At 30.4% G+C, this 13952-nt stretch overlaps 1 protein-coding gene across 1 annotated transcript in view; it reads left to right on the top strand.

Annotated features, from left to right (window-relative positions):
• Positions 1-13952, top strand: part of klhl10 (kelch-like protein 10) — a 31065-nt gene that overhangs the window by 12720 nt on the left and 4393 nt on the right. The window contains exons 6-8 of the mRNA XM_067052218.1: positions 920-1089; positions 4990-5159; positions 10649-10807. Coding sequence (XP_066908319.1) covers positions 920-1089; positions 4990-5159; positions 10649-10807 — 499 coding nt within the window. The remainder of the gene's footprint in view (positions 1-919; positions 1090-4989; positions 5160-10648; positions 10808-13952) is intronic.

Below are 13952 nucleotides of genomic sequence, written 5' to 3'. Positions count from 1 at the left end.
TAAAAACTTTTATTTAGAAGAAGTAAAAGATTTTGAAATATATATTTTGATAATAATACTGTTTTAGGAGATCTTTCTTCCGAAGCATTGATGTTTATAATTAGTGAATTTATTTTTTACATTGGAAAAAATAAAATAATTTGTACTTATAATATATCTAAATGATTGTCTTAATGTAAGGAGCGTTCTATAAAAGCTGAAATAGTTTTAAACTATATGATTACCAACGTTTCGACTCACAATGCAGGTCTTCATCGGGGTAAGATAAAATAATACAAAGGTATCAATTACAGAGATATCTATTAATTAACCAAGAATATATATTGACTGATATACTAATTAATAATGAACGGAAAAAATATATAATATTGAGGCAGTATTTACCCTCTAGAGTGATAATTAATGAAAGTTATAACAGTTTAGGGGTAAAAAATGTACTGATAGAAATATTCAGTTTTGAGAAAATACTGTAAAGATAATAGGTTATAAACAATAAAAAAAGTAATAAATAATTTAATATTTTGTGGTACATAAATATATTATGTAGAATGAATAAAATTTAAAGTAAGGATAATATAAAGTAAGTTAAGGATAATACAAATTTAGTTGAAAAAATTTAGTAATATCATAAAAAATAGTGGAGTAAAGGGAAATGTTATTGCACAATATCATAAAAATATTAATGTAGTGATTTTTTTTATTACTTCATTTATCCATCACAACAAATAAATTTATTTTATACTACTGTATAGTGTGTCAAAACAATGGAAATTAAATAGTTGAAAACTTCGGTTTTCTAAACCACAAATCTTATCATCTCCTTTTATTTTGTAGGTGTAATTCAAAACGAGAAAAAGCTGGACTCTACTTATAGTTTCGAGGTAACTTATATAACACAAAAGTAGGACGGTTGTTGCAGGTGGAAGAAGTAGATCGGACAGGTCCGCGGGCTTACCACGGGACAGCCGTCGTGGGCTACGAGATTTATGTTATCGGGGGCTTCGACGGGATGGACTACTTCAACTCCTGCCGCTGCTTCAACGCCGTCAGCAAGACTTGGAGGGAAATAGCTCCCATGAATGCCCGCAGGTATTGTCACTTGCTTTATTTATGCTATAGTACAAGAACGGGGAAGAAAAAAAGGCAGTTATTTCACCCCAATTTTTCATTACTTTAATGAAAACTATGTAACTATATCAGTCGAAATTGATGAGTACGCCAACTAAAGGTAGGGGAAATAAAAAAATGGCGACTGTTTCAAAAACGTTAAAAAATATTAATTTTCCATTCAGAGCTCTATATCTTTAAAATTACCGACTACACTAGAAAATCTAAGAGGACATCATTTAAAGTAGAGTCAATTTTATAAAATATGAGCCCTAACAGAGCTATTTATATTTAATAATTCACGAGATATAGCTCTATAAAAAGCAACGTATCATAATAAATGTATTGAAAATACGTAGGAGAAGAAATTTTCATTATATCAAACAAAATAAATTGAACAAACTGTTGATTTCTGGTTGTTCGAACAAATAGTTTAATTTATGAAAAAATGTAACTCAAAAACCTTGATTGATACAGATGTCAGCCAGCACTCAAATTAAAGATAATATAACTTATTATAAAGTAGTTTATGACACATAATTTCGTAAGGATAATATTTTTTAAGATATTCGCAAATGCAAATAAATTTTGCACATCAAATTTTTTCCGAACACTTATAAATCAATTTATTTCAGCAAATATAATGAAACCCACTATTCCTGTTACTATAAGTGTGTTAAACTACTTTATAGTACGTTTAACTAACTGTAATTTGAGTGCTGGCAGACATCTGTAGGTATAATGGTTTATGAGATAGATTTCTCAAAATAAATTCATCAACTACTGATTTTTCAGTGTATTTTTTATGAAATGTTTCTTTTTAAAAAAATATATCTTCAGAACTATTGAACGTAAATAGCTCTGCTAGGGCTCATGTTATAGAAAATTTGCTCTACTTTAAATGATTATCTCTTAGGTTTTCTAGTGTTGTTGTAAGTTTAAAAGATACAGAGCTCCGAATATACAATTATTTTTTTAACGTTTTGAAACAGTTGCTATTTTGTATTCCACTTACCTATACTTGTCAGACATAGTTTTCATTAAAGTAATAAAAAATTGAGGTGAAATAACTGCCTTTTTTCCCTCTTGGGCTCTTGTACTATTAGCAATAGTAAAAGAATGATAGTGCTGAAAAAGAATGATTTTGGCTTCATCAGGGTCTAGATGAGAACAAGATAAAAATATGTTCGTTTAATAAATTTTGCTTCCTTCCTTCCTTGATGAATATTATTAGCGAATGAATAAAAAAAAAAAGAGATTCTACAATTAAAATTGTCTTAGTTTTTATCTGAATAGATAACATTAATTATTTTTATTATTTGGAGAACTGAATCATCCTCAATTATGAGGAGATGAAGGCGGATGATAGTGTAATAAGGAGAGCGAAGAAGTAGAGAATGGAGATGGGAGGGTGGAGCGCATTTTGAGCAGTTGGTGTAAATAAAATTTGTAATAATCGTTAGTGAAATAAGAAAAATAATTAATTGTATTTATTTAGATAAAAACCAAGAGAATTTATAATTAAATATGAATTTTTTAATTTTTGCTTCCACCTTTTCCTAATCTTGTTTCGCACTCTTTTAAAGCTTAGTAAGTGAAGAAGTATTTTTGAGATCTCGGATATTTACAGCCCAGCCAATGAAAAATAATAGGTGCTTCAAATTTTCAGGAATAATAAACTTTAATGTTTAAAATAAATAGAACATTTATTTTCTTTTTTGGTAGATCCAACTTTTGATTTATAGGAAATCTTCTCATCGTTAATTCAAGGGAGTTTTAATGTAGATTTATCTGAGTTTTATTAAAAACCACGAATAACAGCTAAAACAAAAAATTTGATTTTTATCCCATACCGTTGATAATCCATAGTCCGATTATATAGACTTTTTATTCCACTTAAAATATAATATCTGCTCCCACAATATGACTACTCATTTATAAGAAACACATTGTATATTTATATTCTTTTAGTTTACTTATTTTTTTCTTTTTTTAATTTATTTTTATATATTTCTATAATCTTATCATAATTTACAATGTTTGTATCTTGTTCTCATGTTGGCCTGATGAACTGGTTACTATTGATTACTAATAAAAAGTTTTTTCTCCTTTTTTATGTACGTGGACGCTACCTGGGCCCTGTTTCATAATGAAAGCTAATAGTATTAGTTAATAGTACAAGTGTAGTAATAATACTAATATTAATTTTTTTCATGATAGGGATGACTATAAGTGATATTAAAGGAATTAAAAAATACTAAAGTACAAGTTACTATTGTATAAGTCTGTGTAATTGAATTAAGATCTACAAGACTAATAGTATTAGTTTGTACTTTATTATGAAACAGGGCCTTGGACCATCTCCCTACAATACATACGGTCAATCAATTATCTTATAATATTATATTTTAGAAAAATATGTTTCTATTTTTATTGGTTTTGATTTTTTTTATTAATATTACCAACGGGATCATTTTAAAATATTTAAAATTAAATTATAACAGTACGCAATTTTAAAATGTAATGAAAAAATAAAATAGAATAGGATAAAATTCATTCAAAAAATTATAACTATAATACAGGTCGTTCTTACATTTGTCAACTTTTGAGAAAATATATCAGAAATACTATTGGATTTGAAGACACTAATTTGATTTCATTTGTAGAAAATTTGATTTAGTTCATAAATATATAAAGCAGTATTTTTCGAAAAATCGTACCTTCATGGCCAAAGTTTTTCTTTCTTTATTTGACGCTCATATTTCGTCATTAAAATTTATTGTGGGCAAATATGCAAACCATCTCATTTTTTTGAAAATATTGATTTAATTGTCTATAATTTCAGACCAAACTGGTCTCTACGGACTCTATAGGCCTTAGAGTTTTAAACGATAAATGTTAAACGTAAAAAAGGCCAAAACTGAAACCTACTTCTTTTTTTGCAGCGACCTCTTAACTTTAATTATTAAGGCGATGTGTACGTAAATAGTCCAGAGTTTTTTCAATATCACAATATTGTTGAATAAAATTTAGACAGATCTTCGTACAGAATACTTTTTGATTAACAAACAATATCAAAATTTTAATTTGCTGAGGAACTCACAGATTATTATGTAAAAATTAATCAATCAATCGTTTCCTAAATTAATCAGAAGAAGCCTTAGTGTATCACTTTTCATTTTCCCCTTTGCTTCAGATACCATGGACTGTTTTCTAATTAGTAATACGCTATTTTTACCAGCCATTTTCTCTTAGCAGTTGCTAATAATTTGAGGTTTACCTAGGTCATTAGTTTAGTCATAACATGATATACATAGAAATCTAAACATAAACTGGAAATCTCGGTAGACATTTGTATTATGTATAATACGTCAATCGAAAAAGTTAAATTTGGACATCTTCTTTATTTGTTTTATTTACATAGTTTGTTATCTCTAATAATAAAACAACATATAGATCACGTTTGCCGAAATAACCGTATATTAAGCTTAGTGTTACAATGAAAACACAACCAAGAAAATCGACCTTATCCAAACAGCAACAAAATTACATCATCTTTGATGAAGTGTTTATATTCAAAATTGATATTTATACTATATTCTAATATATGGAAATTAAAACTAAACATTAGTGAAAAGCTATAAATTGTTGGTACGAAACGTAATGATAATTTTCTTTCACCATAGAATATTACAATATGTAATGTAATACATGTAATATATAATATATGCACTTTTTAATTCACTCATCCCTCCTCGGATCAAGAAACATCTTTTTTGCATTTTGCGAGTATTTTCTCTATTTAGGTTTATTTTCTGGCAAATAAACTACAAGTATGTTGTGACAATTGTATGTTAACATGAATCATGTCTGGTATTAAAGGTGCTACGTCAGCGTGGCTGTCCTAAACGACGTAATCTACGCTATGGGAGGCTACGACGGGCACCATCGGCAGAACACAGCTGAGAAATACGATTATAGGACCAACCAGTGGACCATGATCGCGCCGATGAACGCACAGAGGAGCGACGCTTGCGCAACGACACTTAGCGGTAAGCAATGTTTTAAATATTCTATAATGTTCACTCATTTCATCTGCTAAAAATTGTACTGGGTATATGATTTTCATCTTAGGCCTATGAATATTAAATATATATGTCATATAATATAAAATGAAAACAAAACTTGTACGACCCTGAGGGGTTCTGGGTTAGGTGCTTACTGTTTCTAGACCAACTGTTGTGCAAGGATCATACTCAACTCCCAGATTTTTTCTATTAGAGTACTAACATCATTAAGACTGGATGTGCCACCTAATGGAGTCATTATATGAATTGAAGATTGTAGTCGTTTGACGATATGGTCCTAAAAAGTCTTTAGGGATCTATAGGATTCCTTAAAAGTCTCGATCCTGTTATCATCACACACGTGAAAATTCACCAGATTTTTGTGACGATTTATTGTTAAAAATATTTTTATCAATTATTTTTCCTTATTGGCTGTTCAATGTTTCAAAAGGTAAAAGTGCACTCTGAAGTAACCTAATCTTCAAACATTTTCGGAGGAGGATCCCCATTTGTCCCAAATGGGGAGTTGGTATGTGCCGCATATGGTCCGATTTCCGGCTTTGTAATTCACAAACGTTTATGGGTTGGGAATCACTGAACTTGGACTATGATATGTGTACAGGTGTGTTGTCCTAGTGTTGTGACCAAGTGATGATGTGCTATAGTGTGTTGAGTTTATCCCACGATTTGGATTTGTTAAAAACTTCCATCAGCTTCTCATTCCTTCTTCTTCTCCAAATTCTGCAAGACTCCTTCCCGGAGAATTCTTAATACTTTTCTATCTCCGAAGACCATCCGTTCCGCTTTTGTCAGAGGAAATGTTTCACACCCATACATAACCACTGGCCTTACAATGGTTTGGTAGATCACAACGTCTCATTCTTTTAGAATAAATTCTAAATAAGTGTCTATTATTTCTTTAATACAACATTTCAGCCCTGAAGATTTACGCACTTCAGGGTTTCTTCAATACTTTAGGATTTATTCAACAGGGGACCTCTAATAGGTCCATTAATTTAATTTCTTTAACTTATGTACCTACAGCCCTGATTTCCTTATTTATAAATTGAAATAGACTATATTTTCACTGCATTTATCAAATGTAAGTACTTATCTAAGTTATTCTTATAACTTATATTTTGTTTTGTATTTTATGTAGTTATATTTTATACCTTTAACTTGAATTTCATATCAAAATCACAATAAATATTAAGTCCCTGCTTATAATAAAAAGTTTCAGACAATGACGCAACCCATTCTTAATTTCCCTATGGCAACAAACATACACTCAATATTATCATTAAACTTATGATGGTTTTTCTCCAAAAGAATTGTTGTAAATGACCCCGTGATGTTATTTATGGGAGCTCCAGTGTACTAATAACTGTCAATAATATTTTATTTATATCGATCTAGTGGTTGCTATAACAATATGTCTGTAATAAAAAAAAACTCTTTTCGGCTCGAAGTTGGATTGTGAGATGGTATAGAGAAGTTGGGATAAGAAAGGAATGTATCTCGCTGATGGGTATGAGATACTTGGTCATTGTCCTTGGTCTTACCCCTGTTCGGTATTCAGGATGGCTGCCTGTATAGCTCGGGTCCTGTATACTCAAGATTTATCTCGAACAGTCCACGTAATAAATGAAGGGACGAAAGGAAATAGAAGCCCTACAGGCAAATAGACTTTCTTTCATGAAATATTTGCTGGCTGGTTGGAAAGTTTGACAGGTACACCACCCACCCTCTTTAAACTATTGTCTTAGAGGAAAACTGAAAGGCTTTTTCCCTTGGAAGAATTATATTGAAAACTCCGACTCAGCATAAAGTTGTCATTAGCAACACAGCTAGAGTCCTTACGTAAGAAAAATCATTGATATAATATTGTTTTAGTTATTATGAAACTTAAGGGTCCCTGTTGTATTTATTATTCAAGATTATATTTTAACATTCGTTTTAGTTTGCAACCCAGAGAGTTATTTCATAATTATATTGTCTATTATTTAAATGTTAGTTTATTTTTATTAAACTATTTTTTTTGGTCACTTTATCAAGAATTACAAGTAAATCCAGATTTATTTTACTCATATATATTTTTTAAAATATGAATCATGGAAGAGGAAATTTATAATAATTATTTGTCATAGAAAAAATAAATTTTTCTGTTTTTAAAACCTTTTATTCAGGTATGACCGTTACATAGACGTTTCGGAGATTTCCATCCACTATCCAAACTGGATTGACCTAGGAAAAAATAGTTTGACCTAAATCGGATTTAGCCGGTGACTATATGTCAAAAAAACATAAGAAAAGAAGTAAATAAATAATAATACTAATAATAAAATTAAATTGAAATATAATATCGATAACATAAATGGGTAAATAATAACTGTACATCTTAATTAAACTCAATTAGATGAATTAATTAAATAATAACAAAATAAGTTAACAGCTAATGTATAGAAAATTAAAATAAATTAATTTAAAAAAAAAAATTTCATCTTGAATACAATCATAGCAATATACTATATTTAAATTCTCCCAAACCAACCCACATGTAAATGAAGAGGCAGAATTCCAGAATTCCAGCTCATCTCTCTCAGCCACATTACTGGTATTGAGAGCCAGTAGAGAATAGGCGATGGAACTAGAGCTATAGGGTTAAGTTCAGAGAATACAGATTTTAATAAAGAATTTTTAGAAGAGTATCTTGTGTCATTGTGAAACTGGCATAGCAGGGATTCAATTTCGAGATATCTTATTGGTTTTGTTATGCCACCCTTATATTTATCAACAATCTTCCCTTGCATTTTTCGTATTTTTTTGCAGAAAAAAAGTTTATTTTACTTATATTATCTCGATTTATATTACAGATTAAAAAATACAGTTTTGTTTCTTGTGTAAAGGAATTTAAAAAAAGAATAAAATCTGTAACGCTACAACCCAAGGGTCAGGATAACGCTTGACCACAAGATTTCTACCCAATTAAGGATACTCACCTCATAAGGCTGGCGGGATCCCGAACCCATGGGACTGACTTACGGCTACAGGGAAACATATATATTTATTTTTTACTCCATTCCTGGTCATTTTTGACACAGAGGGGAAGGAGAGGGGCCATCTAGAGGTAACCAATCTATTCTAACCATGGTGGAGGGACAAGTTTTATTTTCATGGGAACGCCACAGAAATGAAACAAATCGACCCCCAGGCTGAATTCGAACCGACGCCGCCATAGTTCCCAGGTTACAAAGACCAATGAAATAGAAGATAATTATCTACCACAGCCGGATGCCATCCCGGGTCCTTGGTGTAGCACAGTGAGTACAAAATTAAAAATGGAAAAATAAAAGAAATGTATTTTATTATTTTTCAAATTTACTATGAGCAATAAGTTTCTCCTGAATTATAGTATTGATCTCTCAGATACTAACTGCAAGGTCTCGGCTGTGGCAAATATTGTTTATTCTGTAACTATAGCCATGAGTCAACTCTCGGTGGATTCGAGGAACCATCCAGGGTCACCGCCTTATACAACCGTTGTTCAATAAACAGTACTTCCTTACTAAGTGCTGACCCCTGACCCTTCATGGGTTGTAGTAGTACAGATTTTTTAATTTTTTAGTTTTAACACTCGGGACGTTGTAAGGACATGTAAGATTAGGAAAAGCAAAATTTGAGACCTGTACAAATGTTTTAATTGTGAATTTTTTTGACATAAGATTTTGCAAAACTTTTAAGACTAAAGTTTTTTATCAGTTTAATTTCGATAAAAATATCAAGACTTTGGGGAACGTTGAAGATAAGTGAACTGAACGTTTTTATCTACGAACGTTTCAACCATCTCAATATTATTACTTTTCATCATTTGCTAATTAACGTGGGCTACATAAATACAATAATTAATAAATAAAATAATAATTTATATGAAAAATTGTAGGTTGCATAAATATTAATATAATCAATCTTGGACAAAGATCGGCCCGATTATATCCAATTGCAAGTCATTTCCAATCCATATCCTCTATCTTATTTTTCCAATTATTGTGTCGTTTAAAATATTATTGTCATTTCTTTTTAAAAGTTCCTTTTTCAGGTGTTTCTACCTTGAGTTTTAAATTTCCCCTCGTGCAATGTAGACAGAAACTTTTTGAGACGTGCCAATAATCCAATGTGTACATTACCATTCAAATAAACTTGAGAGCAAGAGTAATTCGAAGTTGAAGTTGTGAAATTCTTCAGTTGAGGACTCTGTCATATAAGTTTTATAATTTGACCTTCTTTTTTTTCTTTAAAGTTTAGATCTTAAATCCACATTTGTTTTTTCTTTTATCTTTAAGTGACTTTATTCCACTGTTTTCAATATCTTTTTCAGATTCTATTAAAATAAAATAAATAAATAAATGGTTATGAATGTATTTTTAACCACTTAGATAACGAGTTTTTTTGCGACTCTGCCTTATTCCACATCAAAAGCATAAGGGGAACAACCATTAGTAATTTCAATAATATTGGATATACAATCTGCCAAGCTCAAGGACAAGATTGTACCTATATATTCAATCATACCATATACGCATGAACAAGATAAAAGAAAATAAATAAATAATAATAATAAAAGACAAATATAAAATAAAATCGATCATAATAATGATAAAATACTACATGTACATCTCAAATAAACATAAGTACATAAGTGAATTAAGTAATAATAAAATGAATATACAACTAACATAAGACTTATATATTGGAAGGTTGGAGCATTACACATTTCTTCTTATCCGGGTCAATTTGCCCTTCCGCGCCCAGAGAAGTTTCAAATTAAAAACTGGCTTCATTCTCCAGTCAATGCTTCCGCATATATATTTTTTTAATTTACTATGATTAAATTATTTCAAATATTTATGAACATTACCATCCTTATATTTATCAACAATCTTCCCTTTTTTTGTATTATATTTTCTTTTTTTTTTTTGTGGGAGAAAAATGTTTATTTTACTTATATCATCTCGATTTATATAGCAAAAGAAAAAAAAAATTGTTTGTTATGTAAAGAAATACCAAATTAAAAATGGACAATTAAAACAAATGTATTTTATTAATTTACTAAGAGCACTAGTTTTTGCTAAGTTATAGTATTGTTCTCTACGCTACTAAGTCCAAGGATACCGGGTTCCAATCCCGCTGTAGAAGATAATTATTTATTCTGTTACTGTAGCCAAGTCAACTGTTGGGTTCAGGAAGCCCCGTCAGGGTCTACTCAGCTCATAAAATTAAATTTGGGAAAAACCTTACAGTTGAGCGTAACAATGAACAATTCACCTCCATGCACAACCGTCGGTAGAGAAACAGTACTTCTTTACAAAGTACTGAACCCCAGACACTTTATGGATTGTAGTGGTACAGATTTAATAAAGATTTTTAGTGATAAAAAAATTTTGGTCAAAAGAAAATCCTAATTTAATGTTCCACAGGGAAAATCTACATCACTGGTGGTTTCAACGGACAGGAATGCATGAACACCGCGGAAGTGTACGACCCAGAACTTAATCAGTGGTCACTGATACCACCGATGAGGTCCAGGAGGAGCGGAGTATCATGTGTTGGATATCATGGCTGCCTTTATGTCATCGGTAAAAATAATTTATAAATCCATATTTATTAACAATTCACTTAAAATAAAAATCTGAAAAATGTCATTTATGAAACTATCGGGCAAGGATTGTACTAAATAAAATTACAAACCTAGCAGACAGAACGCTGTTTCCTTTGGCTAGATTGGAATCCTGAACAGCTAACTGAATTTTATCTTAATTAGCTGCCCCTGAAAATCACTCCAAATGGATCAATAAAATGATGAAGTGGATTGCTTAGCATGGCAATTTCATTCCACTCCACCGTTCCATTATTTTAAAGAATCTTTAATGTTCAAACATATTAATTTAAAAATTAATATAACTCTTGAGTATAATGTAAATAGTGTCTTTACTATTACAACCTCGTTAAATGACCTAATCTTCAACCCACCATAATAAAAAAAAATGTTTATTTTTTTTTAATTTAATACTTACATTTTTAAACACAATTAATAGTAAAAAAAGTTATTTCTAACTCTTTTCAAAAGGGTATTTAGTGTCAAATATTTATTTAAATAGTTATTGAATTATTATAATATACAAATAAATACGTGTTATTCATATTATATTTTTTAATATAATATAATATTTAAAATATGAATAAAATTCTAAATGATTCTTATTACCACGTTTATAGCTTATGTTAAACAGTCAATATCGTATTTTAACTATTATATATTTAAAGATTAATTAGTTTAGTTACTATTGCTAGATAGTTCTCTTATAAACTGTGATTCCAATCCATTAGTTTCCCAGATTCACAGTCTGTTGGAGTGCTTTCGTTTTGGCTTGACATAATGGAGTTTGGAACTGATGGAATTCTCACCGAATCACAACGCTCCAAAGAATCCAAATGGATTTCATTCTCATAGTCGTTCCGCGTTTTTCGAGTATTATTATTTTTTATTTTATCTCACTATTGCGGGTTGAGTATCTGAGGTTTTGATTATTATTATTATTGGATTATTTGCGAGGACCGTTTGGAGTGGAGTTATTGCAATTAGCAGGATTTAAACGGATAAGTTCCGTCAAATATTCCTGGAAAACTACAAAAAAGGAATTAATATCTTCTATCAATGCCCATTGACTCTGCAGGGATTGCTTTATTTGTTTATTATGCGGTAGCTAACTTGATATGTATACTGTTCAGCAATATAATATTACATCAGGAAAAATTATAATAAGATAAAACTCGGTATACAAATTATCTTGTTATACAATAGCTCTGAAACTGATCACGGAGGAATGGATTACTTGCTGACTCAATACGTTTGTTTTCTGGTAACAAGGTGAATTTCTTGAGAATGAATGCCGAGAGTAAAAGGTACTGCTCTCAATAGAAAGCGGCTTTGAAAGCTCTGTTCGATGACAAAGCTACTCCAACACAAACCCCACTAACATGAAACCTGCTTAAAGCTTCACTGACCCCTCTAGACCGTCTCGCTGGGTGAACGCTACAGTTCCCTTTCGTGTAGTCTAACACAAAGTAACACCTCCCAAAGTACACTCAAGTCAATTAAATGTGAAGTAATTAGACTTGAGAAGATATAAAACAAAAGGAAAAAAAAACTAACAACAGATATCACATAGAAAATATATCACTATAGTATCAATACAGCTCTAATATAATTTCAATTATGGAAATACTACTAGCAAACTAAGACATTAAATTTTATTTTTTTACTAATTTTTGCGGTAAACTTTTACTTCAAGATTTTTGAAGAGTGTAAAAAACAATATTTCAAAATATGTGGGACACGCTAATCATCCAAATTTTGTCTTGATGGAAAGTTATGGTAATGTACATGGTAAATTAACAAGCAATTATATTTTTATTTGTTATTTTGCCATGTACCATGTACAGTTCCAAGGAAGCTGGAACACTCAAATGATTTAGACACCGATGATTTTGGTTTTAAAGCTGGTTCCTTGTATGTATAAGTGTGGATCAGGGTGTTCGATAAATGTGGTCATTTTGTGGGAGCATGTATTATACCTTAAGAGGAACAAAAAAAAGATTCATACGACACATAATCATCTTTTTAAAAAAATAAAGAAGCTAGTTTATGGTGAGGCAGTAGACAGGATTTGGAAAATAAAATTGCCAAGTATGAGATGGTGAGGGAGTACGATAAGGAAGGCGGAGCTGATGTTCTCAGAAGAAGTAGAGTTTGAAGAAGAGAAGGTGCTCGGCATTTTGAGCAGCTGGTGTAAATAGAGGACCGTCCTAAGCTCAGGTGGTTGAGGCGTAGTTCTTTGACACCTGGGAACTTTGGCGGCGCCTGTTCAGATCCGGCCTGGGATGTCCTATAATTAATTGTATTTATTTAGATAAAAACGAAAACAATTTACGATTAAATGTGATTTGGGGTGTTTATGTTTTTATATTTTTGCTTTCCCACATCCTTAATTAACCAGTGAAAGTAGGCTTGTTTTAAACCACATTAAAGTGTAACAAGGAAGGTTTTTTTTGAGACCGGGATAATTACAGCCTGCCAATAAAAAGTGATACCGCTTCAAATGTCAAATATTTTTATAAATAATAAACTTTAATGTTCAACATAACGTCCTGGATAGTTTATTTTCTTTTTTGGCGGATCCAATCCTGTAAATTTTAAATCTTTAATTTGGTACATTCTACATTTTTTAAGGGACCTTTAAAGAAGATTTATATTTCTGAGAAAATACAGAGAAACAGCACAACATTTGATTTTTATCCCATACGCCTAACAATTGAATATCTATGGGTCATATGGAATTTTTAGTTCCTCTTAAGATATAGTATCTGCTCCCACAATATGGCCATTCATTTATATGACACCCTGTGCATTATGAAGGTTCGAGAAATTTAAATTTTTGCTATGAAGAAAACATAGACATAGACATAAAAAGTAGAATAAAAAACTGATTATATAAAATTTGATCATTATTCTATAAACTTTTATTATAAGCTTCTAAGAAAATGAGGGCGTAATTATGAAATAGTCATAATTTGATGTTTATATTTATTATTTTTTTTTTTTAGAATTAGAGTTTAAAGATTTAAGTTTTTTATTATAATTTTATGATAACAATTATTTAAATTGTATAGATACTTTCCTGATTGAATTTAATTATTAAATGAATTAATTTTCATTTGGTA

This window comes from Halyomorpha halys, unplaced genomic scaffold (genome assembly GCF_000696795.3).
Source record: "Halyomorpha halys isolate HHAL.00 unplaced genomic scaffold, Hhal_1.1 Scaffold948.1, whole genome shotgun sequence".
Lineage (NCBI taxonomy): Eukaryota > Metazoa > Arthropoda > Insecta > Hemiptera > Pentatomidae > Halyomorpha > Halyomorpha halys.
Note: the sequence above shows the minus strand (reverse complement) of the source record. Positions and strands in the feature narration are given on the sequence as shown.